This window comes from Sander lucioperca, chromosome 10 (assembly GCF_008315115.2).
Source record: "Sander lucioperca isolate FBNREF2018 chromosome 10, SLUC_FBN_1.2, whole genome shotgun sequence".
Lineage (NCBI taxonomy): Eukaryota > Metazoa > Chordata > Actinopteri > Perciformes > Percidae > Sander > Sander lucioperca.
The window spans coordinates 35,351,831-35,378,796 of NC_050182.1; the positions used below are offsets into that span (position 1 = coordinate 35,351,831).

The window sequence follows — 26,966 nt, forward strand, 5'->3', positions numbered from 1 at the left end:
TGTATTACTTTTTAACTTTAACTGGATGAAATGACATTGTTAAGCAGTCATCCTGTTCCACTATCAACTCAGAACTGACTCAAGAAACATCTTTTAATTGATCTCAATTTGCAAAAACTATACAAGTTAATCACCAGTTGTTACAAAACAAATCCATAAAAACTGAATAATATTTTTCAATTCAGAAATGTAACCGTGGCTCTGAATGGCGTTCCCCCCCCCCCCCTCTCTCTCTCTCTCTCTCTCCCCTTTCAAGTCTAAGCTGTCCTATAGAAATAAAGGCCTAAAAAATGCCCCAAAAATAGTATCTTTAACAATAAAACATTGTGTATGTGTATGAGAGCCTGAGTGCAATAACAAATGTTTAATGCACAGCAGAGTAAAAAAAAAAATGAGATATAAACATAATCATGGCATATACACTACATGCCGATGACTTGTCATAACATGAACAGTCCAGGTGTAATTATTACCATTTACACCTGTACCTTTTCTGTCAGTGTTGTCTATTTTCTATTCTGTTTTGCAGAAACAGTTTAGTTATAGAGAATCTTTGATTAATGTGAGAGCCCAACTTCGCCTTCCTTGGCCCCTCCCTCTGTATTTATTGGCTGACTGTAATGAGGGAGACGGCAGCATCAAGCCAGCCATGGGTAGACAGAATTGGACCGGAAATCAAACGAATTCGCATTAAAAAATAAAAGCCTAAAATATTTCGGTATGAAATAATAAAATAAAAATATTTTTATATTTTATAATAATATAAAAATAAAAATGAAGCAACTTTAAATGTTTCACAAGTAGTTTTATAATTGGAGGTGTGTGTTTAGTTATTATAGTGATTGGTGAAGGAGGCTGAGGATAAAGAAGAGCTTTTGTTTCCTACATCCTCAGAACCTTTTACTAGGCTACTCCTTCATAGAGAGCATCATAACCTTCTCTTTTATATCCTGATTCCACTCAATCAGCCTCCAGAACAGAAACCGAGTGCAAAGTGTTGTCAAAGTCTGCTCCAGGATTATCAGACTCCATATTCAACCTCTTTTTACCCTCTGTGAACAGCAGACTGTAAGAACAGCAGGCAGAATCCTACAGGACCCATCCATGCTCTGTTCCCTTACATTTTAGTGGCTCCCCTCTGGACGCTGGCTTCGCTGACCTATGTTCTTACACTCATGAACACATTTTAATGACACAATGCATGTCCCTGTATCGAAAGTTTTCTTCAAATAGTGCACATATACATGTTAAAAATAGTGGAATGGACAAAGACAGCAATGCAAGCCATCTGCTGACGTTGTCTAGATCCCTATAGAAGCCAAGTGACTAAACCAATTTCCCATCTTCTTCATCAGCTTTTAGTGTTTGTGGCCACTTCCTGACTTTTTTCCTATGAAGCTAAATAAATGTACTTCCAGGTTATTTTGTATAGCCTATTTAGTCATCTCTTTTAAGAAATACAAAAAGAAATAAAGAAATTAATAAGAAATACAACTGTAGTAATAGTGGCAATTACGTTTAGGCAAAATCCATGATGAATATATATCCCCTACACTCATAATCTATTTAATAGATTGTTTTTATATTCTATTTATTTTACCATGCTAAATCACGCACCAGAGTTCATCAAGAGTTATCTCATCTCAGTTCATCTCATTTTACGACATACTGTAGCTTTAGTAGCCTACAATATTCACCTACGCCTATTGGGTCATTCAGAAAACTCAGTTCATGTTCGACGGTGCTTTTAGTTTGAAAGTCATTACCGGGATTTCCTTATTCATTCTGCGTGACTTGACACTAATCAGAAAATATAATCAAAGTTCCCTTACTTGGATAATTCACCTTGTAGCAGCAGGGGTGTAAAAAAGAAAGCTCGGCAGCAGTGGACATTTACCGATAAATACTTCAAAAAATACTTCAGTCCGGCGGTTACAAAAGAGAGATTTGTTTATTCTGAAAGCACAGAGACAAGCTGTTACAATAATGGACCCCAGTAAGTCGAGTGCTCCCCCAGCGGGATGGTCTGATGAGAAGGCTTCCATGGGCCATGCGCCACCTCCGCCCTACCAGGACAACACGTACCCGGGGAACCCACAGCCCGGCCTGGCATACCCACCACAGCAGCAGGTAACGTTAAATAGCCCAAAATAAAATAATAAGTAATAATAATCATTAATAATTTAATGGCAGGTGCTACACAGCTTTTTGTTGTTTTTCCATTACACTGCTAACGGTAAATATGCTAATAAGATAATCTCTAATATATTTTAATGCTAATTTCTTCGAGAGAAGAGTTTTCTTAATTTGCAGTAACTTAACGTTAACGTTACTGTACTATTGTATGATAAAAAAAGGATTTCGCAAAGCAATTTAAACCGCAGTCCGCTCATTTATTCATCAGTGTAACGTTAATTATTGCCATAACAGTCCTAAGTTAAGTACATACTAAGAACTCTATTTTGCTATTCTTTCCTATGTAGTATATTGTTATATTTACAGAAGTACACGCTAACATGTTAGTCTTGGAATGGTATCAAGATAATAAAATAAAACTCAGCAAGATATTATCACAGTTTGTGTTTATGTGGATTTTCTAATTATCCATATTGAATTAACATGGAGTGTCATATTTTTTTCTCACTGATTGTACAGAAATCAGGAGGATTTTTTGTAACTGTGACCTAATGGCCTGAATGTAGTAATGATGATGGTAAGCCGAACAAGGCCACCACTGTGTTTATTAAAAGCAGCAAAACCAGTTCAAGACAAGTTCAACAAGTTCATAGTAGGCCTAGTGTTTAAGAAGTTTCACTTCGATTCAATCACAAAGCATAATTCAAATTCAGAGTAGGCTACATCCTTATCAGGGCTTGTGGTTGAATTTTAGTTTCATGTGAAGCCTCCCAATTTACTGTACTTCACTTCCCTTCCAAAACTTGTTTTGTACTTGAAAAGAGTTTGAATTGCAGGGTTCAACGTTAAGGTTTATAAAAAAAAAAATTTTTTATTGGCCCCTATACAAATTGTTTGTTTTTTTTCTGAAAAAATGTCAAAAGCGTCAAAAAAATAAATAAATAAATAAAAATAAAAAACGTAGAAAATAAATTGTCAAAAAGCACTCAAAACCTAAAAAAGAAATCCAAATGAATGTCAAAAAAAAAAAAAAACATTAAAAAAGAACGCTGAAAAAAGCATCAAAAACCCGTCAAATGTCAAGAAAAAAAGTCCAAAACGTTGAAAGCATCAAAAGCGTAAATAAATGTAGAAAAAAAACGTTGAAAGCATCAGGCACCAACTCAATTCTTGATTGGCCAACTGCACATTCCAATCAAATCATTCAACAAGCATTCTCCGACGGGGGCAGGAGAACGGTAACGTCATTTATGATACAATGATGCCCTAACGGGCAAGTGGGTTGTTATATTCACTTGCCCGACGTGGCGTTTTACTTGCCCCGGGCCATCAGGCAACCCTTATTGTTTAGTCTATATCCACGACCTTCCACTTCCGGGATTGCTCCGGTGCTGCCGGAAATTCCGCCCGATGTCCTTCTTTTCGGCCAGATGTGCGTTACTTTCCGCTTTCTTTGTGTTGGCATTTTAAACTCGGGTGGATTTATGAGGACTATGGTTAACTGCTCCTCAGATCTCTGCAGGGTAAATCCAGACATCTAGCTAGACTATCTGTCCAATCTGAGTTTTCTGTTAACTGAAACCACTTTGGAACGTACACGTTCCTCCAAAACAAATTCCTTCCCGAGGCTATTTTGCAGCAGCACCGTGGCTCTGGCCGCCGCTTAGCGCCACCCAAGACGGTTGTGATTGATTTAAAGAAATGCCAATAAACCAGAGCAGGTTTTTCTCCTATCCAGGAGTGCTGTGTGGACTAGCCAGACCCTCATTTGTTGCGCTGTGGAGGAAGGTCTGGTAATGCGAGACTACTTATTGTTGAACCCTGAATTGTATTTAATTTTTGTGGCCTGCAGGGCTTTGCACCTCCACCACAGTATGGGGGTGCAGGATATGGACAACAACCTTACCAAGGTCAGCAGTACCCAGGACAGCAGTACCCAGGACAGCAGTACCCAGGACAGCAGTACCCAGGACAGCAGGCCACCGTCACTGTCCAGCCCACAGTGTACGTGACTCGAGGCCCGCTGCTTAACCCAGTTAACGACTACTTGTGCTACTCCATCTTCACCATGCTGTGCTGCTGCTTACCCCTTGGAATTGCTGCCCTCATCTACTCCATCTCAGTGAGTTTGATTCTCATGTGTTTTTATTCTTTATGGCTGGTGCATGGATACACAGAGCAAAATGTCCCCCCAGCTAAAATCCAAGTAATCTCATTCTGAAAATATAGTTGTGGAAGAAAAAGTTCTCTCAGGTCCAATTCAGTGGCTGGTGGCTCATAAGAAAAACAGCTCGCATCACACATTTCTGTATTGTTTTTAAATGTTAACTCAAAGTATCGTGAAATTATTTTAAGAATAACATAAATAGCATTTAGAAGAACAAAAAAAAGCACTAACCAAAAAGTCTTAATCATTACTGCAAAGTTGGAAAGGTATATCATACTGTAATCCCAGTAGCACTGATACTGCAGTTGTAGTGATTAACATGCCTTGGTTCTCATGGTAATGACAGTGGATTGATTAGAAAAACCCTCTAATCAGCGTAAGAATAGCTATCTGATGAGCTTGCTACCTTCTCTGCAACAGTATTATAGCTGCAGACCAGATGAATGGGAAAATTTGACTCATTTGTTTGTTGGCGTGTTGTGGGACAATTAACGTGTGTGTGTGTGCACGCAAGAGAGCCAAGTTTGGGGAAGTGAATGGGAGTTACTGAGGTGGAGGTCTGTGAGAAAGAGAACAGAGAGAACATGGAGGATGTCGACAACAATAAAATGGAGAAGATGTGTTGTGGACTTGAATGTTGTAATAGATGGGAGGTACCTGGGCCTGGCCTTAAGTTTCATCCTTATTACAGTGGGGGGAATTGATTATGTAATTCAAAAAATGGCTGCTATGTATTGTGAAACTCCAATCCAGAGTCAAGCAAAATATGAGCTGTCTATCAGTATAACCTGGATTGTTGTTTTAATACTTGAGAAGGTAAGTAAAAAGTTAAACATTACCCCACTTTAGGATTGATTCATTAGTTTATACTAAGGTAGTCATGTATTTTTGTCGATTGAGTTAACCCAAAAAGTTAATGACTTTTTTCTTGTTCAAGTGGTACATGTAAGGAGAGCACACGCGTCTTTGGGAGGAAAAGTTGCTTGATTGTTTCCATGTGGTCAGTGTTTAATCCTCACAGGGGAATAACTCTTGTGACTCCCTACACATTTCGTAGCCAAAAATAACATAACATTTATTTGGCCCTTAAACATTTAAGTACATTCACTGAGAGTCTTACTTGTGCATGGAAAGTGGACTTTTTTGAAGCTCTAAAGGTGATATGAAATGTCAGTGTGTAGGATAATGAATATTTGAATATTAATGAGAACTCAAAAGTATGCAGATATATCGTACACTGCAAAAAAACATACCTCTTACTAAGTACTTTAATGTTGCTTGTTTTTTGCTAGGCCGCCAATTCAGTGTACTATAGTGTGTTTACTCTGTGTGCGTGTGTGTGTGTGTGTGTGTGTGTGTGTGTGTGTGTGTGCCTAATAGTGCGACCCATTTGTACTCGGAGGTCAGAAATTCCGAGGTCACAGTCGAAAACACGCCCCCTGAAGTCGGACAGCACATCACAGCACCCCGAGCTCAAAATCCAAAATGGCTGCTCTATGCATCAACAGCAGTAAAAGCTGTATATACATGCACTTTATTAGCATTATCTAAATCAGTCATACACACAGTCCTGTCCAATTTCTATCTGTGGACATGTTGTTACGCTGTTTGTATGCACAAAAAACAGCCTAATGTGTTGTTATCAACTGGTATTGCCAACAATGGCTAACCTGGCTAGAGCTACCCCACAGTGAAACAATCTGACTTGTTAAATGGAACGCAGTCAACTCAGGTGTGACGTAATTCCCAGCTCTGGCTTCCAAATTCGGAGGTAAATGGAACACACTAGACTGTAAACATGGACGTAGTCTCCGTGACGTCACCCATAGGTTTCTGAAGAGGTTTCTGCCATCTTGGCAGTGCCTGACGTCGGCTAATCCAAAAATAGGCAAAAAGCGTGGATGGAGCTGAGCCGGGCTAATGGAGCCTACAGTCTATACTCCTATTCTGACATCCCACCTGTCACTCAAAGCAGAACGCACTTAATAATGCATAACTTTAAACATTAATATAATTTAAACGGGTGAGTTATAAACCCTAGCCATAGAGATTGTACCAGACTGTAAACATGTTTAATTCTGCTGTAAAGTTTGGCATTTTAACATGGGGCTCTGTGGGGATCAACTCCCTTTTGGAGCCAGCCTCAAGTGGCAGTTTCGAGGAACTGCAGTTTTTAGCACATTTGCTTAATTTTTCAGCAACGGAGGTTGCCGCTTGGTGTGTGTGCGAGCACTTACCGTGGCATACCTTCTATAGCAACAGTTGTTAAACTCTATTTTTAGAAAAAGTCCACATTTAGCATCCAGTATTTACCTTGACGTTTAAAAGCAACACACAAAATAGAGTCCCACATCTCGGTTGTTTCTATAGCCTATTTTTTACACAGATTCCACAAATACTGCCATAAAGAAGATCCACCATTATGTCGACATTGCTTTTTTTACACTGTACCAAACAATGCTGGCAGAATGCTGCCGCAGTGTGTGATTTTAGATAACATGCTGGCAATCCAAAAGCAAAAGAGGCGTGAAGTGTAACACAACAGTGTCGGCGTCTGGTGTGTGTGTGTGTGTGTGTGTGTGTGTGTGTGCGTGCGTGTAGTACCGCTGTTGTCGGTGTTCTGTCGATATGTGCTCTTTATCAAAATATGCTACTTAGCGGTCCTGCACATGCGTAGGAGCATTATTTGATAGGGGATATTGGATATCAAAATACGCTAGCACAGTACACTTACCCCTGTCTGTGATCAAAAACATACTGTAAATAAAGATGTCATAACACTGACAGATACACACAAAAACACATTAGGTAGCATTTTTCGATAAGACGGCATAAGTTGTCATAACACCGTCTGTCCCTTTTACACAGACATCGATTTGGCTCCGTTACTAGCTCCGCTGCGACCACTTTGTCACTCCATTCACTGTCCGTATTTTATATAGAATGGTGAGGCAGAATAATGGGCAACATTTCCACCTTCAACAGTCTGTTCAGAAAGGGGCTTATGTCTCTGTCCTCTGTGCAGTAACAACACTCTCTGTTGTTCCTACATTAGACAGACTCCTCTCCTGCTCAAATGAACAATCTCTGCTTAATGTGTGCAGAGCAAAGTCCATTAAAGTCAATTCATGGTCAGTAGGTCATATGACTGGTGCCTGTTTGCAACTTTGGAAACAGAATACTGTGACTGTAGTATGGAGCAGTCACTCAGCGCGTAACCTTGTTTGGCCCCTGCTTTCAAGGCTGTTACAGTAATGAACAGATACTGTATAATACAGGAAATGGACAGCTGCAGGACTCGGCTAGTGGGGGAGGGGCAGTGCATGGTCTGCACATGAACTGCAGCGTCTCCAGCAACACAAAGCTGCCTGTGGAGGCCTGTCTGTAAATAATGCCGGGAAAAAACCATCGGCGAACAATGCCGATACACATAAAAATGCAAATATTGGCCCGATATATCGGCCGGCCGATAAAATCAGTCTATCACTAGTGCATACCGCTCAAAACCAACATTAAAAACGTAGTTATCTTCCCTCAGCGTTTAGTTTTGTTGCTAAACTGTGTGTAAAATGAGCGGTGACGTTAAATCATCTGTTTCAGGTTACCGTCTATTTGCTGGATTGTTCCGAGGTAACCGTCGGTAGCTAACGTTAGCAGACAAGCCCGTTGACAGCAACGGTATATTGTTCATATTTATGCACAATGACAAATAAAGCAAACTTGCTAAAAAAGGAACTACACGCTGTTTTCAGGTAACGTTACTGTTGACGTTCAAACTGGCCTGTGTGTGTGTTTTGAGAAATATCTTTATACTGCAAGGCTATATTTATTTTATTTGTATTTGTTATTTATATATTATTTTATTGCCATTACCTGTTTCCCCTGTTTTCATACATACAGAAGTTTAGTTTGCTAAATATATCACACTTTTTTAGTTGGATATTGGATGTGAAAAGAAGGAAATGGTTCTTCCATAACATTGCACTTTAGATTTGTGAATGTGTGAATTTCCCACACCAGGAGTAATTTATATAGTTCTATTTTATAGCGATCGATTATCTGTTCAAAAATGTTTCTATGTTCTATGGAAAATGTTAAATTTTCTATTAAAGAAAGGATAGAAAATAAATATTTGTGTGTGCTGTAAAGTGGTTAGAAAAAATGAAATCGGAATCGGCTAAAATTGGTATCGGCAGGTCAAACTCAATGAAAAATCAGAAATCGGAATCGGCCTAGCAAATTGTAATTGGTGCATATATATATATTAGGGCTGCACAATTAATCAAATTTTAATCACGATTTTGGCTTCCCACGATCAAATTCAAGTGATCGAGCAATATTTAAAATGCTTCATTCCGTTCATAGAACGTTCTGTATCAAAGTTTTTTTTCCCAAAGCTCCGTAAACCCCTCTCTGATCATGTGCCTCCATGAGCCAATCAGAGTTGTTCCCTGCACCGCGCAGCTTAGTTTAGATGTAGACAGTCACAGAGGACAGAGTAACGTAAGGAAAATTCCACAACAGATAGCAGTCGGTCATAAGTCGTCACAAGGTTTACCATTTTATCAGTAAACGCAACATTTAGCAGCAGACTGTTGTACGTCCCGCTGTTGGAATCCTCTACAGTGAAATACAGTCACACTACACCGTTTAGCTGTCAGCATTTTAGCTGTGTCTAATCCCATTACTACTGTAGCTAATGGTAGGCTAACGTTAGCTGCTGTGTAACGTGTTATTAGTGTTTACTAGCGTGACATGCAGCGATGTTTCTGTTTCCTCTAACGTCTGTTTTGGAGCATCAGAGCAACGCAGACATTTAAGTGCCACCGTAATCCGCGTTGCTATTTCGTCCGGTATTGGCACCAGATTTTAACATGCGCTGTTGTGAACAGAAAATCGCGTTGCCTGTATCCTTTCACGGCAAACGCACGTGTTTGGAAAGCGGTATATATATATATATATATACTCTATATATATTATATATATATATATATGTGTATATATATATATATATGTATATATATATATATATATATATATATATGTGTATATATATATGTATATATATATATATATATGTATATATATATGTATATATATATATATGTATATATATATATATATATATGTATATATATATATATATATATGTATATATATATATATATATATATATAAAGGTGCAGTAGGTAAGACTTATAAAACTAACTTTCTGTCATATTTGCTGAAACTGACCCTATGTTCGAGTAGAAGGAGGGAGGAGGGACTGAGAAGTTGTTGATGTTCACATTTTTTAGTCCTGGATCTTTGCAATCCTATCTATGGCACCTTTAAGTTTGACCATATGCCTTAGTTTGAATTAGAGATGTTCGGTATCGGCTCCGATACTGCCTAAAACGCTGGTATTGGTATCGGGAAGTACCGGAGTTTATGCACCGATCCGATACCACGTAATAAAGCCCTAAAGAAAAGTTATGTTAAAGTAGTTCATTTATGTGCTCTGTTTCACAAAGAGATTAACCTGAGCCAGACCGACAACAAAGATAGAAATCATATCACATCCATACAGGGATAGTAGTATACAGTTGTTATATATCATATCACATCCATACAGGGATAGTAGTATACAGCTGTTAAAACATAATAAAATATATGACACACTGGTATCGGATCAGTACTCGGTATCGGCCGATATGCAATTTCAGGTATCGGAATCGGTATCGGGAAGCAAAAAATGGTATCAGACCATCTCTAGTTTGTTTGTTATTAACAGATTATTATTTAACCATAGGATAACAAACCAAATTAAATTGCATGACATTAATTTACAGGATCCATAGAAGTGAATTGTGAATATGAATGAATATGATTTCTGTAGTTTCTAAGTTTTTTTATAAATAGTTTTTTTCTCTGAATTAAGCATGTGGCCTAGTTTACAACCATACCCAGCCCTACTTTACAGTGCTGACCTGAGGTTATCACTGTAAAGGGTAGAAGGAAAATCTCACATTCAGCCATTTTGGTGTGTTGAGGCAGGTGTAAGGCGTAATTCATTATAGGGTTGTAGCTATCGATTATTTTAGTAATCGAGTATTCTACCGATTATTCCATCGATTAATCGAGTAATTGGATAAGAAATACTTAGTAAACAGCAATAGTAAATATTTATTATTGCTGTGTACTAAAAAAAGGAAACCTGTCTTTTGTATATATACAAAAGTCAAGGAAAAAGCAACATTTTTTATTGCCAAATTCCAAGTACATTTTTGGTGGCCCAAATGTTAATATTTTTCACCCCCTTCCCCTTCTTAGGGTTAGGGACCCGGACATGGGGTATGCAAAAGAGCTGTTCACTAAGCCCAGGTAAATGTGACTGTACAAAGCTTACAGCAGGGCTATTCAACTACACTGTTCTGGGGGACACATTTGAAGGCTAATACTGAGTGAGGAGAAAGAATAAAGAATGCAGACATTACCGACATGGTGACGTCATTCACGTGCATATTAAGTGGCCATGCTGGAGGGAGGAGCCGGTTTGTCTCCGGCAGCAGCTAAGTTTCCAAAGATTAGTAGCAAACTAATAAACAAACTACAAACCGACCGCTCTCGTTTTAGCTTGTTGGTAAAACATGGCTATTAGAAGAGTAGCATGCTGTAGGCTAGTTGTGTAAAACAGCGCGGTGGACGAGAGCAGCAGACGTTAGTTAGCTACCTTGTGTCTGGTTCGCTCCGTGGAATGGATGAGTAGACTGGATGTTTTCTACAGAGATGATGTAGTAGCATGTTTGCAGCTTAAAATGATCCCAAACTTTCTGTCGTTTTCTCTTGCCTGTCTCTTCTCTTAGACCCTCGCTATTTTCGTCTTCGTTCATTTGTAATCTGGCCCGTCAGTCTCGTGCATAGACAGTATATAAACGTTCTTGTGTCCACAGAAGAGTCAACCTGTTGTGTGCGCTAGTAATTATCCTCCGTGCAGAAACACAGTGAGCCGTACAACCTTAATTACATTGATTTAACGAAGCTTCGAGGCAAAGCTTCAGCCCTAGTTCATTACCTTTAGATATGACGTTCTATTACAGATTTTGCACTATGCTTCATCCACTTAACTTATTCTAAAAAAATATTTGGCCACACAGCTGAACTTCAAGCTGCCATTTGAAGAAAGATGATCCGCAAATGTATCTGTAATAACAGCATTTCAAGGTGGGGCTTCAGTCTTTAACTACAGTTGTGTGTGGTAGCATTAGTGATGTTTGGCGTCTTTGTTTCACACAGGTGCACAAAGACACAAACACATGCATGTTAATAATCCTGAGTTCCCACCGGTATTTATTAGTGGGAAAAGGGAGTATACTTTATTCCTGGGAAATACGAGGAGCTCAACGGTATTCAACTCTGCAGGGTTAACACTGTCATCAACAGTAGAATGAAGTCCAATTTGTTGAACAGTTGAAAATCATTTGTTGACCCTGAGTAAGGCCTGGTGAATGACTTCACTTTATATTCCTGTAGTGTTTCCTCTAAATCAGACTTGGACTACTGTTGACTTCAGTCTCAGTTGCTTTTCTGGCCTCTTCTGTATGTCTCTGTCTTTTTCTTTCTGCCCCTCCTTCTGTCTCAGTAATGCATCTGGCAAACAGACACCCACGTACATTCTCTGATCTAAATGAGCCAACTTTTACTCAAGTCAAGACATGTGAGGCAACACCGCAAGAGCATAAACACCAAACAGCTGCATCCTGAATGTTTAAAATATTTCCCTTCAGAAACAGCAACATGGCACTCTGAAACTGTTGGTTGTTGGGTCCTTGTTGTTAAGCTGAAAATGGCTAATGGCTGTCTTCTATTGCCCTAACAAAAATGTTTTCTGGGGAGTGTTATTGCTCATGGAAATGGTGGAGCCGTAGTACGCGGTTCTACTCACAAACACTGCCTTTTCTGAAATGCTTGGATCTTCTGCTGATCCTCTGCTTGGAACATCATGAATTGTGGCCGTCACATGGTCATGAGGATCTAATCAGTCTGGCAGTACCATGGTTATGATAGTTTTGCATTTTTCATTAGTTTTTATTTTTATTTCGTTTTGACTTTTTGTTTCCAAATTCAGTTTAGTTTTAATTTGTTTTTAAAGCGGGTTTGCTAGTTTAGTTTAGTTTTTATTTTTTGAAAATGCTTATTTTTAGTTTAGTTTTTATTAGTTTTAGTGTTAGTTTTAGTCTTTTTTTGTAATATGGGTTATTTGTCAGGGGCAAGATTCAAAAAGGTCAGAAAAAGTGTTGTGTAATAATAACTAGGGGTGGGCGATATACATCGTCTACGATAATATCGTCATTGTTGTGTTAACGATGTGCAAATTGACATTATCGAGTATTTAAATTACTTCAGACAGTCAAAAAACACTTCAAAACACGCATTGGAACGCTACACATTCACTAATGTTGTTAGGAAGGGTTGGTGAATGGCGGACCCAAAATGCAAAGTTGGAAGCAGAGGATCGTTTGATGATTTAATAGAAAAAACATACAAAACCAAAGGAGTCCTGGAAAAGGCAGGTAGAAGGAATCCAAAATAAAGTCCAAGTCAAAAAATAGAATAACAGGAACACTAAGACTCACAGGGAAAACTAACACTCAGGAATACAAACAGGAGAAAAACACACACAATGATCTGACACCGGACAGGGGGAAAGACAAAGACTAAATACACAGGGTAACGAGGAAACACAAGACAGGTGAAACACATTAGGGCAATACAAGGGCGGGAAAACACAGGAAGTAAAACAAGACAAGACAGAAAACAAGACTGTCAAAATAAAACAGGAAACAGGGCAAAACAGAAAAAACAGATTACCAAAACAAGACAAAATACACCAAACCCATAACAAATGTCAACAAAGATGGTGGCGCGCGATTGTGCAGCAGCTACTAGCTCTCCTGTCGGTGTATATTTATACAAGTACAGCCACACTGAACTAATCAATATAGGACTACGATACAACACAGCCGTTACGAGAGCCTTCCAGGCGGCTCATAACATCCCGGAGGACATAGCCAGACCGGGCGCTCCGTGGATTGTTGTCGGCAGCTAGCAGGCCGAGCTAGCTACCGGCAGGATCGAGACAAGAACTCCGGCAAGACCAGAGGAGGAGGACTGTACGTTTTTGTGCATAATGAATGGAGTACCAACAGCAGGATCGTTGCCCAGCACTGCTCACCTGACCTGGAAGCCCTGTCGGTAATATACAGGCCATTTTATTTACCACGAAAACAGCACACTGCCGTCTACATAGCCCCTGGATTTCCCTTGAAAAGTGGGAGGGGGGGGGGGAACCGTGCCTTAGTTAGTGGGTATCTCATTGTGTCCCCATTATTCTCTGATGTGGCTACATAATCAGAGAGCTGGATGAACTGGGAGGAGATAGAGCCTAGAGAGATGCAGAAGAAAGATACAGGCAAAATAATAAGGAAGAAGAACTGAAAGAAAGTGGCCCAGATTTTGAGATTGAGAGCAGAGAAGACAGAGATAAAGAGGGACAGTGATGTTTTTGTTTGGGTGTGTATCAAAGTTTATAGCTGAAAAGCTAAACCGAAAAGAAGGCAGAGACGGAAACAAGATAGGAAATAACAGGGGGAGTGGCTGGCTGCTAGAATCTGTCTCACTTAACATTATCTCTCAGGCATTTCAACCCCGATGGACAGGAAGGCAAAGTGACCTCTCAAACAAAGCTGTTTGGAAACTGAGATAAACAATACTTGGATATAATAGAATAGAACTAGAATGAAATGACCATTGTCTGGTAGTTCTCACTTTGGAGGACTTTTATAATTGGGTGAAAATGAGAATAACTTTTTGCTGGACTCAGGATAAGACTTGAGAGTTGAAATTCTCAACACAGCAGCAACTGGAGTGTCCGGACAAGAGATGCTTTTGTCAGGATCAGACATCAGCGCTCTGTGTGTGTCTCGCTCCAAGCCACTCCTCGCTTCTGTGACAGCGTCGTCAAATGGTCCTTTGTTTCTAAAAACTTTTCCTCACAGCTTAGCTCATTGACAGTGAATGAACATTCAGACAGCAATCTGCAGGGTTCCTAAAGGCACTGACACACCAAGCGACCAACCGTCGGCCTAGTCTGTGCGGTGTGTCCCGCACCGTCGGCCTTCGTCGGCCTGTTTTTGGGGCCGCCATTGGAGCTTGGAAACAAGAGTGAGGAAAACAAACAAATGACTGTGACAGGCACACCCAAGGCTCCGTTCATTTTTCATCTCATCTGATCAATCCAATACACGTAAAGCTGTCAAAACGGGTCAAAAATTACGCTTGAATGTTCCTTCTAAAAGCACACAGGTTCGAACTATTGGAATAACTATTTTTGCACATTATGTCCATAAGATGGCAAACGTACAACAAGTTATACATAACTACTTGTGTAGGCATATTTATCCAACAATAACATGTCTTTTAAAAGATCTCTACATACCTACACATTGCAAAATAAACTAACGTTAATAAACTAATATCCTACACCGTGGTATTTAATATAAAGACCGTAATAGACCTCTCTCTCTCTCTGCACCCTCTGCACAACTAAACAGTTACCCCCCTAGTAAGCAAGCTAGCTTGCCATTGTTGGGAATTTCCCTCCTCTGTGTCCCCCCTTTTGGGACCATGTGTCTGACTCCAAATAGAAGAGCTATATATCCCCGCGCATTCGTTAAATTGGAATTACATTGATCCTAAGCAAGAGCCAAATAAGACGATAAGATAAAGTCAAATACATTCGTTTAATCAGTCAAGCATCGGAGTTTCAATACACAGATCTGTGGGATCACAAAGCACGCAGAGACTCAGTTTCCCTAGCAACAGACAAAAAGCCAGAGCCGGTCCACGTATAGACGTTCCGACCTCTCCCCTCATCTCTTATACTTTCTTTCTTGGGCCCCCCTCGTCTTCTTCCGCACCGGGACTGCTATCTTCACACAACACCCGCCAGGTTCGAGGCCACTGTGCTGTGTCTCGTCTTCATTTGCTCTCACGCGAAGCGGTACATTGTGCTCCTATTTCACTTGTTATTATTACTCAATGTACTTTGCTCGAGGCCACTGTGACCCTAACTATCTTATAGTTATGGCTTAAGCTAAATAAGCATACACCAAAACACACTTGGTCTCTTATGGAAACATTTTACATTCTTATTATATTTATCTGCATATAGTAAGAACATTATTCTACAATCCCTCTTTTCACACTGTTCACAGTGTGAATTTCAGGCTTGCTATTATCAGTATCATTGATGAGCATGTAAGCGTGAGGCATGAGCAAAAGGAGCACAGTTTACAATTATTTTGACACGTGTGGAAATCTCTAAAGTTAGCCACTGGACGTAATGCTAATTTTACATTCTTATTTATTAAACCTGCATTCATCGACTTTAATTAAGTCTAAATAATTGATTGATTGATTTGGTCAGTTTTGGAGGGCAGAGAAACTCCTGTAAACACAACACTGACATAAGACCTTATAAAGATTTAATGGTGAACAGTTGCCTATTACACATACAGAGCAATGTCAGCTCATTTGGAGACGTGCCCTTAATATTGGACTTAATATTTGTGTCCTGATGTATTTAAGTCCAATATTCTTTCTCCATTTAGCTCAGAAAAAAAAATATTTTAGCAGTTAAATGCTCCATTGTGTTCCCCAGCTAGTCGCTCACTTTGACTTTGTGACATGCTGGGTTCATAGTTTTTTTTTTAAGATTTGTTTTGGGCATTTCAGCCTTTAATGGAAAGTACAGCTAGATATGAAAGGGGAGAGAGAGGGGGAAGACATGCAGGAAATCATCCAGGTCGGACTCGAACCCTGGACCTTCTGCGTCGAAGAATACACCTCTGTATGTGCGCCTGCTCTACCAACTGAGCTAACCCGGCCACTGCTGGGTTCATAGTTTATCAGATTTTTTTTTTTTGTGCTGAGAACAGCTGCCTGCTGTGCTTGGAATTAAGGTATTTGAAAGCTAGGTTACAGGCCAGAAAACCAAAACAATGAGCTGAAAGATGCTGAAACCCATAAAGCTAAAGGGAACTGCAGAGTTGGGTGATAATTCTCTGTGTAATTTGATCCTCTGTTGGGATAAAAATATTGATTGCTGCAGCTTTAAGGTGAACTGACTGAGTAATCCACAAATTAAAGCTATAAAACACTGTGACGTCTGGCCTTTCATGATGATTGTTTAAATATATCCAGTGTTTCGCCCATGCTGATAACAACTTGTAGTGTCTTTTTTTCTCTTGTGTGGGTCTCACCCCAGTGAGCCAGACTATACAAAATTCCAGATGGGGGATTTTAAAGACCTACCCAGTGGACCTTTGAAGTTGAAAATCACACAAAGCTTACTTTGAGGAGGCTGGCAACCCTGAAATAGGCTGCGGCCTTGAGGCTATGTCTGTTTAGGCTACATAAGCAACAACAAGCCACTTGAGCCCTGGTTACCTAAATAATACCTGCAGAACATAGAGCCTGTGTCCCTGCATCTGTGTATGTAACTGTATGGATGAAAACAGGTATACACGTATGTCAACCACAGGTACAGAGAGCAGTGTCACAGTGGAATATATTTCCCCCGTTGACCTCGCCATCAGCCAATCAGGTGAAGGCTTAGGGCTAAGTCAGGGGTCAAACTGTGGGAATGAAAGTAGGGAGTGGGGGATTTTTGGTTGAGGTGTCGTAAAAATGGTCAATGTAATGGGAAAAGACAGAGACAGAGTGGAAAATGCAGCAACGCATAAGTGTGTGGCAGAGATTTTACCATATTGCATTAACAAGCTTGACTCTTCCGCCATCATAACTTTCTTTTTGTCTCTGTGTGTGAGAAAGGCCCGATAGGCTTTTGGTATCAGTTCCATCCTGTCTTTCATCAGCTCTACGTATTGACTTTTGCCCTTTGTGATTTTCTCACAACTATCAGCCCCCCCTGCCCTGTAATTTCCATCCTTCCTCACTATGACTCAAACTGCTCTCACAACAGAAAACCACAGACAGACACTGACAACCACACAGGCCCACTCTCAGAGATAGAGCACACAGATAATACTGCACGCAGGCCATGCCAATCTGCAAAAAGCATCAAAAACAATTTAGGCACCAGTCTGTACAATATAATTCACAGATATGAAGATACTTTCAAGCTATAATTCTAAAGAAGCTTTTACATCCACCTGAGGCAAGGGCTTTTATTTTATTTGTATAGCACAGCCTGTGATATAAAACCTTTTTACATGGCATTTCAGAATTCTTTTTTTATTCTAACAGGATTCAGTCTGCATTCTTTTTTTATTTGGTGCAAGTTTATTACATCCTCCTTAGGTCTCTCCCCTTTTATTTCCTGAAGAACTCTGTTAAAACTACATTTTTCTAATAATTTCCCTAGAAATTTCCTGGGAAAACGTCTTGTGTTCTTCTTGTTCTTGGTACTGCTTGGAAGAAAAACACCATTAACCCATGTACATATTAATTCATTGTTTATTAATTATCGGAACTTTCAATATAGGTCAAATTGTATTCTTGTCTGTGGACAGGTTCTTTATTTTTGAATGCTGAGCTGACTTGTTGTACAAGCCGCTCTAGGTAATAATTGGAATTAATTATTTGGAAGTTAACCCATCGAACTCTGTCTCTATTTTTTCATAAAAGAGAAAACGAAAAATGATTAGGAGTTATTCTTTATCTAACTGACTTGACACTTCTGAAATTTTGAAACTAATGGCTTGATAATTCTGTAATCTGCCATGCTTTCACTTACCATTTTAGCATGAGCATGAATTATAGTTTTACATGAATATATTCCTAAAACAAATACTGTACGTTTCTCATGGCTATTTTAGCTCAAATTGTCATTTTCTCTGCATGCAAAGGGCATGCAAAGGGAGTATAACTTTAAGGTGCACTATGAGTTCCTGCATGGTCACTTCTGTTGACATTCCAAGTAAATTCCAAACAAATAGAGCAAGCTCGCCCCTCCCCCCATGTTTCCGTAACTGTCATGACTAACTGACTAACTGTCACTAACCCCCACCCCCTCCCTCAACCATCTTGTCGGTGATTGGCTGGAGTGGTTTGTTGTATTTTGGTGCACAGCCTGTGCCCCTAGTGTTTGTTTGACGTTTACGACCCCTGTGTTGTCTCCTGAGCTTTTTCACAGTGTATTCAGGGGGCAGGCAGCTAGCGGATCAAGGAGAGATGCCTACAATTTGAGACAAAAATGAAATCACACTGAAACCATGCAGGAACTCATAGTGCACCTTTAAGCTTTAAGCAGGGGGAGGGAAACCTGTTATTGTTCTCAGTCAGTTATTATTGTAGAAAACAGGAAAAATCACAAGCTTACCAGTTAGTGATATCAGTATTAGCCTGGATGAGATATTTTCTTAGCAATGGCAAATCTCAGGGTCTGGATTTGGCCTCATTTGCATGTTTGGAAACATGTGCAACCTAGACCAGAATAGGTTGCAGCGCATGATCAGTATGGCGAGTACAGTAAGGTCATTGGGTGAGACCTCATTCTGAGTAAGGCTGAGCACATCCTCAACAACCCTACTCACCCTCTGCACAACTCGCCCTCACTGCACTCACCCTCGGTTTCAACTAAGCTGTCGGGGCAATGGAAAGATTCTGCAAAAGAAATAAGAACAGCCAGGTTTAGAAAGTCTTTTGTTCCTTCAGCAATTAGACTATGGGACGATAGGATCTGTTGATATTTTGGTCAGGGCCATGAGGAATAGTACTATGCAATATTTGTATGGTGTAATATACTGTATATATTATATTATATTATATTATATTATATTATGTTATATATATATATATATATATATATCCTGACGTAGTATTTTTTTGAGAGTGTGTCAGTGTATTAGGTGTTTCGTTTTTAAATCAAAAATCAAGCGAAATGAGCTTTTAATTTCGACTATGGAAATGTGTGTGTTTATATCTGTTTTTATGATGATTGTTTTGTGTATCTGCACCTTGACCACACACATTTCCCTATTTGGGATAATAAAGTTTACCTTAAAACCTTGAAAACAACTGAAGGAGCATTCTCAGATAAGCCTGTTTTTTTTTTTTAATACAGACTATTTCAGAGAATTTTTAATTTGCTTGTGTTGCTCCTGTGTATTTTCGAACAGGGAAGAAAATCCTGTATTCGCATTTAATTTGATCACAGTCTGTTTAAATAAAAGTGCTTGTGACATCTCAACATGTGACTTACAACATTAAGCCCACTTCATAAAAATACTGAGATATACTGTACATTGTGTATTGCCGTTCAGCCATTTCACAACAGTGAAAGAATAAACCAATAAACTATCACTACAATAAACCTTGTAGTGATGTGACAGTGCAGCGTCCATTGGGAACAGCTCCAGACAGCATCTTTCCCTGATTCAGGCTTTGGGACAGAGTTGCTGTTGCTTGCACAAATTGGTTGAGATGTCTACCCCCACGTGCACCCCATGTACAAAGGCTCAGTCCTTTCCGCAGCGGCTGCAGGTTCAATTCCAACCTGCAGCCCTTTGCTACATGTCATTCCCCCTCTCTCTCCCCTTTGACACTTTCAGCTGTCCTGTGTAATAAAGGCTTAAACATGCCCTCAGCAAAGAAACAGCAAAGGTAATATCTATTTGTTGGTACGTTATGTTTTTTAATACGTTCAAAACCTGTAGAGTAAAAGTTGGGGTTTTACAGAGGGGGTTATGTGGTGCACTATTACTTGGCTGGGCACAGTAACTTGAACAGAGCTTAGCTAGCTGTTTCCCACTGCTTCAATTCTTTATGCTAAACTAAGCTAATCATCTCTTTGCTTTAGCTTTATGTTCAACAGACAGACATGAGAGTGGTATTGATCTTCTCATTAACAGCACGAAAGTGAATAAGCAAATTCCCTAGAGATGATGCAAAAATGTTTCCTATACATCAGGAAGTAAAGCTTTATTATGTCATGCTTAAAATTCAATACAGATTAAAAATACAGATCGAAAGATAAAACATCTACCTGTCTAAATGACTTAAAAACCAAATGTTACTTGAGCTGCCTTTAAATTGTAAAGAACCAAGTGTTGGATTGGGACATCATCCTGTATATAAATCATGAATGCCCGTGTGGACAGAGCTGCAGTTTTTGCAGCAGAACACAGAGCAGAGGCTGAAAGCGAGCCAGACAGCTGCTGGTAATCATGACCAGCTTTACTACAGCAGACAGGGCCTTCTCACGACACCTACAAACACACACACATTCAGTTGTATACACAATAGCGGTGTGGGAGTGAGAGTTAGAGTTTGTTTTGACTTTGTATTTAATCTTTTATAAATAAGGAATTAAAGCTGGGTTTACCTGCTTAGTTTGTATTGTATGAAAAGGTACAGTATGTGCTTCAAATTGACTGCACTCTGACCGACTGACTGACAGACATGGCTGTTAGTCCAGGGTCAAGTCTTCAAACATATGAATGTTTATGAAAAGCTCAATAATTCTTTGAAAAGTTGCTGCAAGCAGTGAGTGTTTGCATTCCCACTAAATTGCTTGTTTTCCTGCACATCTCCCCTTTTTTACTGTCAGTACGATTCATCTAATTTTACTTCAAGTGGCTGTCACATAGCAGGTGAACATAGTGGAGCATTCAGAGCCCGATATTCCCCCAGGAGTTGGTGGAAACCAAAAACAGAGCTAAAAGGGTGTCCAAACTGTGGGACTGTGTTAACTGTGTGACCACTAGCACAATACGTATTTGGACTGTTAGCGGAGCACATGAGGGAAACAAGAAATAAAAACGGATCTCTCAAAATTAAACTGCGATTACGCTCACTGACAGTCATTAAAGGAACACGCCGACTTATTATTATTCACTGTAACCCCCAGAGTTAGATAAGTCCATACATACCCTTCTCATCTCCGTGCGTGTTGTAACTCTGTCTGACACCCCCAGCGCTAGCTAAGCCTAGCACAGATCCTGGAGGTAACCGGTTCCAACTAGCCTACTTCTCCGAATAAGTGACAAAACAATGCCAACATGTTCCTATTTACATGTTGTGATTTGTATAGTCACAGGGTGTACAAATAACAAGGTCACTATGCTTTTACTATCTAGTAATTGTTGACTATTACTCCAACTCTGAGTGAACTCCAGGCAAACTCTCTGCTCCTCACCACAGGGCTTCAAGTGCTGCAAGCAAATCACTCCGCCCAAGTAGCAGAAGTAGCAGTGCTTTGCCTTTCTGAGAATATAGTTCCCAGTTTATATACGGTTAGAAGACGGCTGTGTCTCATGTGACCTTGTTATTTGCTCGTTGTTGTAACTCTGAGGGGTTACTGTGAATAAGCTAAAGTCCCAATAAGTCGGCGTGTTACTTTAAGTCATTTCCAGTATATCAGTAGTTTAATTTTATAAGAAATATAGACACTCTATGATCTATTTCTGTGTAAAAGGGCCACACACACCTCACGTAAAAAATATAAATAGAAGACTGTCCTGTTTTTACGGTTTTACAGCGGTTCTCCACGGTGCATACGCACCATTTACGCGCTGCTCTCTGCCCGGTGTAGCAAGTTTCATTGCTCAAGTCAAGTCAAGTCATCTTTATTTGTCAATTTCTTCACATATACTAGACATGCAGGGTAATCGAAAGTTCATTTCTCACCATCCGGTGAAGAAGAAATGAGGTAGAAAGGGGAGAGAGTTCAGTTTCCTGACAGCCTGGTGGATAAAGCTGTTTGCTAGTCTGGTGGAGCGGGCACTGAGGTTTCTATATCTCCTCCCAGAAAGCAGGAGGCTGAGAAGACTGTGTGCGGGGTGGCTGTCGTCGCTCACAATCATGGCCGCTTTTCGGGTGAGGCGGGTGTTGTATATGTCTTGCAGGGAGGGGAGGGGGGAACCCAATGATCTTTCCAGCTGTGTTCACTATGCGCTGCAGGGCTTTTCTGTTGTAGTCAGTGCAGTTCCCACTCCACACAGTGATGCAGCTGGTGACAATGCTCTCAATGGTGCCCCTGTAGAAAGTGCCCATGATGGGTGAGGGTGCTCTTGCTCGCTTGAGTTTGCGGAGGAAATAGAGGCGCTGCTGTGCTTTCTTCGCCAGTGATGCAGTGTTGATGGTCCAGGAGAGGTCAAGCCTGCGGAGAGCTGTCATCATATATGGCATCTGGATGTGCATTTGTGTCATTAACGTTAATGAGAGGGGCTGTAGCTGGTGTTGACTCGTCCTCTCTGGCAATTTCTTGGCTTAATTCACGTTAGACCGGCTGTTGCTTGATTTTATAAAGTAATTCGCAATATTTCCCTGTTTCGCCATGGCTTGGGCTTGGACTTTCTCGCCTGTCGTTGTTTGTAGTTTGTAAACCTATGGTAGTCTACTGCATTCAATCAGAGCGCAACATGTAGTTTTTTCCTTTATCTCATACGCTACGGTCATTTTTTTAAAATGAATAAAACATGGTTGTTCGTTGTTTTATTAGAACGAAATATATGAAAATCACTGCAGCCTATTTTAACACAATTCAAATTGTTTAGAGGGAGTTATTTCAACCGGTCATTTGGTCCAGTACCAGACAACGGAAACTCAGACTGTTGTTGTAAGTTTAAAGTTACTGTGTGACTTTTAAAATAAAAAGTATTGAATTCTTAAGGAAAACATACTCACAGGGTTCATTGCTTCAGCCCTACTCCGTCTGGTATAACCTGTAGCACATGCTGGCTAATGTTAGCAAACGTCCTTCTCATTGCCACTAGGGCTGGGCAATATATCGATATTATATCGATATCGTGATATGAGACTAGATATCGTCTTAGATTTTGGATATCGTAATATCGTGATATGACTTAAGTGTTTTTTTTTACTGCATTACAGTAAAGTGATGTACTTTTCTGAACTTACCAGACTGTTCTAGCTGTTCTATTATTTGCCTTTACCCCACTTAGACATTTTGTCCACATTATTGATGATTATTTATCTAAAATCTAAATGTTTAGATATTTTGTTAAAGCACCAAATGTCAACCCTAGAATATCGCCGCAATATCGATATTGAGGTATTTGGTAGGGGTGGGGGGAAAAATCGCTACAGCATATTATCTTGATATTTTTCCATGGCAATACTGTATCGATACACAGACGCCAAGTATCGATATTTTATTATATATGTGTTGGTCAGTTGTCCACTTGACAATCCCATTTGGCAGCAATAAAATTGAAGTGAGATGAACAAACAGAGAAATGTATCTTTAGATAAAACAGATGTTGACAAAGTTTCCTTTTTGGGACATTGTTTGAAATTGGGGAAAAAATTGAAGTTGAAAAAAAGGTCATAAATTGCAATATATCACAGAATATTGCAATCTGTTTAAAATTGCAATAATATTGTATCGTGACATAAGTATCGTGATGATATCGTATCGTGAGGCCTCTGGTGATTCCCACCCCTAGTATTTGGTCAAGAATATCGTGATATCTGATTTTCTCCCTATCACCCAGCCCTAATTGGCACTGGTGGCCACAGTGGCCGCTGTTGAGCTCAGTTACTTTGATAATGAGATGCACATTAGAGGATGGATACGGGTTCAGACAGATATTTAGAAATGATGTTCGGGTTCGGGTCAGGCTCGGTCACATCAGCGCGATAAGGCATTGAACATTTTAAATTACAAAAGCTTATTATGTAGGTGCGCGCCTGTGTTAACGTGCGCTTGTTGCCCCGTGTGCGCTGATGTGCTCATCTGTTGACATTTCTGAATGCCTTCCTACAGTTGCTTAATAAAAGCGGGCTTTCCACACAAACAAACGTATGTGTCATTAGTATGAGAAAAAAACAAGATTTTAACTGTGTCGGGCTCGGGTCGGGCTCGGACATAAATATCTTAATGCCTGTTGGGCTCAGGCCGGGTTTGGTTACTGCTCTGTCGGACGCGGGCCGTGCTCGGAGAGAAAAATGCGGCCCGATCCGCACTCTAATGCACATGTCTGGTTGTCATTGAGATCATTACCTTATGTTTAAAGCCCCAGTGTGTAATGTTTGTAGTTGTTCATTATCAAAATCTGTATTGCCCTTCACAAACTTGTCCTTTTTTATGAATATTGACCACCACCATCAATTCCAAGTATTCCTATTGGCTTGGAATTTGACATTTGCGCTTGCATGAACTGGGGTAGACGCTCCAGAATGATGCGCCATCTTGAAATACGTTAGCCGGTAAGGGACATACAGGACATACTGCTCCGCCTTTCTCATTTTCGACTCACAGCTGCTGCTAATGGGTATCGTGGCTTCCCGGCCCCGGCAAGTTTGAAGAAGGAAACATGGAGGACCACACGTATTCAAAATCCAAATTTCAGGAACAGGAGTCTTCTTCTTCGCCCAGAAAAAGAAAACGGATATTGAAAAGAACAAGAGACTGGCGTCATCAGAAAAAAGAGTGAACATTGGAGCTGCTTTGGACGCACACACCAAATCCCAACTAGTTAATTATCCTCTGGACCGCTGCAGTCTCCTTTTCTTTCGCTCTCCTTTCCGTCGGGTGGCGCGCGTGCCCGCTCGTGGTGCAAAGCGTGCGTCCGCGCCACTCTCCGACATGAACTCATGCATGAACTCCAACAACCACGGCTGATAGACGGCCTTTTGTACACCTTCGCTTTTTGAAGCGTGAAGGTTACCGTAGCTGCAATACTGCGTGGTGCGAGAGAGTTGATTGCGATATATGATTTCAATGCTAGATGGGAGTAATTCTTACACAATGTAGCTTTAAAAAAGAAACCTTAGTTTGATATAATTTTTTTAACTGTTGAAACCCCTATCCCCTTTAAATATTTTTCTCACCTTCAGGCCCGTGAATCCAACCACATTGGGGACCAGATGGGGGCAGAGCGGAACAGCAGGATGGCCCGGACACTGAACCATGTGGGCCTGGGACTCGGCATCGCTATGCTCATCCTCACCATTGTCTACGTAGTGGTGGTGGCATCTCAGATTAAATAATAAAACATCTTTCCCATATTCCTAGTCCCTATTATCATTCTACATCAGGTAATCAGACTAGGAACATTACTGGTCATCTGGAAAAGTTTTGGTTGAAAATTTGTAACCCTTTCAGTCACCTGTTGATATATATATAAAAAGACTTTTGAAAAGTTACTGATATATTAATCAACAGTAGAAGGCCATGTAATCCATTACTCTCTACACTTTAAAGAGTAACCTGCAACATATTGCTTCAACATTATTTTGTGTTTGGGATTTTCTTCTATGTTGTCACACATCAAAAATCAACATTTTCTGTTTTTGACATTTAAAATATTTTTCAACTTTGGCCAGTGTTGCTTCACCATATATATATATATATAGAATGCAGGTGTTATCCAAAGAGTTTTACATGTTCGTGTTCTAATAGCAAATGATTATCAATACACAGTAGTGCCACATTTCATATTGAGCTGAGTTTTGTGTAGTTTTGCAATTGAAAGAGATTTGTCTGAGTTTACAATAGGTGAAATATTGCTGCCCTTTTTATCGGAATTGTTGGCTGTAAATATGCCCTCTAACTTTCTTAAGAGTATGCCAACAAAAAATAGCATTTTAAAAAAACTAACCAAGGATACTTAAATAAACACAGAAGGAGAGAATTGGCTTTGTTAAGCTCATGCCGAGCAGGTAAAAGATGTATCTGATGTAAGAGTGCACACTACAAAGTCATTTACAGTCATTTACAGAAATTTTAGAATTGCACCAAAGTACTCCTCTTAATTCCAGCTGAACAGGAATGCACAGCTTCACACAAAATCAGCAGAATCAGTGGAGCCTATATGGCTGACACAGCCAGTTGCTCCATCAGTGGCTTAGGCTCTAGTTTAAAAGCATAGTGTGTTATGTATGGCCTGGGGTTTGTATGTTATGCACCGTAATGTCTGTATGTTCCTTTCTTAACCAAAGCTGAAAAAATGAAGATTTTACTGTATATCACATTTTCTTTATTAATAAAGTTAAAGTATATCGAGAGAGGAAAAAAACACTTCTGCTGTCTGGTTTATTTAGATGATTTATATCTGACAAGTGCCAGAGCCCAGGTTTACTGTAGGTCCCTGCAAATCTGAGAGTGGCACTATGGAACTTAATCTGCATCCGTCAAATGTATGATTTCTACTAAAGGCTGGTCTCAAAGCAGTGCACCAGACAATAAATGTGCACTAATTGTGCTTCTGTATACAGTTTACATATTTAATTGGTAAAAACAAAACAAAAGCATACTCTTTCAAGGGTATGTTTACCTCTGTAACCAGTGTTTTTCAAGTTAGATGTGTGAAAAAAGTTCATGTGTCAGTTTCAGGTAGAGGTTCAGGTATATAAACGTGATATGATAACATAATTCTAGGCCATATGTTACCTACTGGTTTTCCTTCATACTTTCATACTTTTGCGGGTATGATTGCTAAAACAGGTATTACATTGCATTCTGTGATATAAAATATATCGTAAATGTATGTTAGTAAAGTCTGCAGAAACCCTGTTGTGGAAGGAGATTTCTTCTTTTATTTCTTCTTTCAGCCTGAGGCTGTCTGCAAGAACCTGATGTTGTTTAAAGTGAGGACATTTTAACTGCTGCAGGGGATTTGGTGTGAGTAAATAG

At 39.9% G+C, this 26,966-nt stretch overlaps 1 protein-coding gene across 2 annotated transcripts; it reads left to right on the forward strand.

Moving 5' to 3' along the window:
- The first annotated feature begins 1,794 nt into the window (after positions 1–1,794).
- LOC116035295 (calcium-binding protein P-like) lies at positions 1,795–25,919 on the forward strand. 2 transcript variants are annotated; one of them, XM_036006332.1, is made up of 5 exons: positions 1,795–2,130; positions 3,989–4,046; positions 4,077–4,258; positions 25,169–25,317; positions 25,429–25,919. In XM_036006332.1, the coding sequence occupies exons 1-5, from the start codon at positions 1,987–1,989 to the stop codon at positions 25,445–25,447; spliced, it is 552 nt and encodes a 183-aa protein (XP_035862225.1). In that variant the 5' UTR covers positions 1,795–1,986; the 3' UTR covers positions 25,448–25,919. The 2 variants fall into 2 exon arrangements, with proteins under 2 accessions (XP_035862225.1, XP_035862224.1); XM_036006331.1 differs by having other exon boundaries at positions 1,798–2,130; positions 3,989–4,258.
- The last annotated feature ends 1,047 nt before the right edge of the window (positions 25,920–26,966 follow it).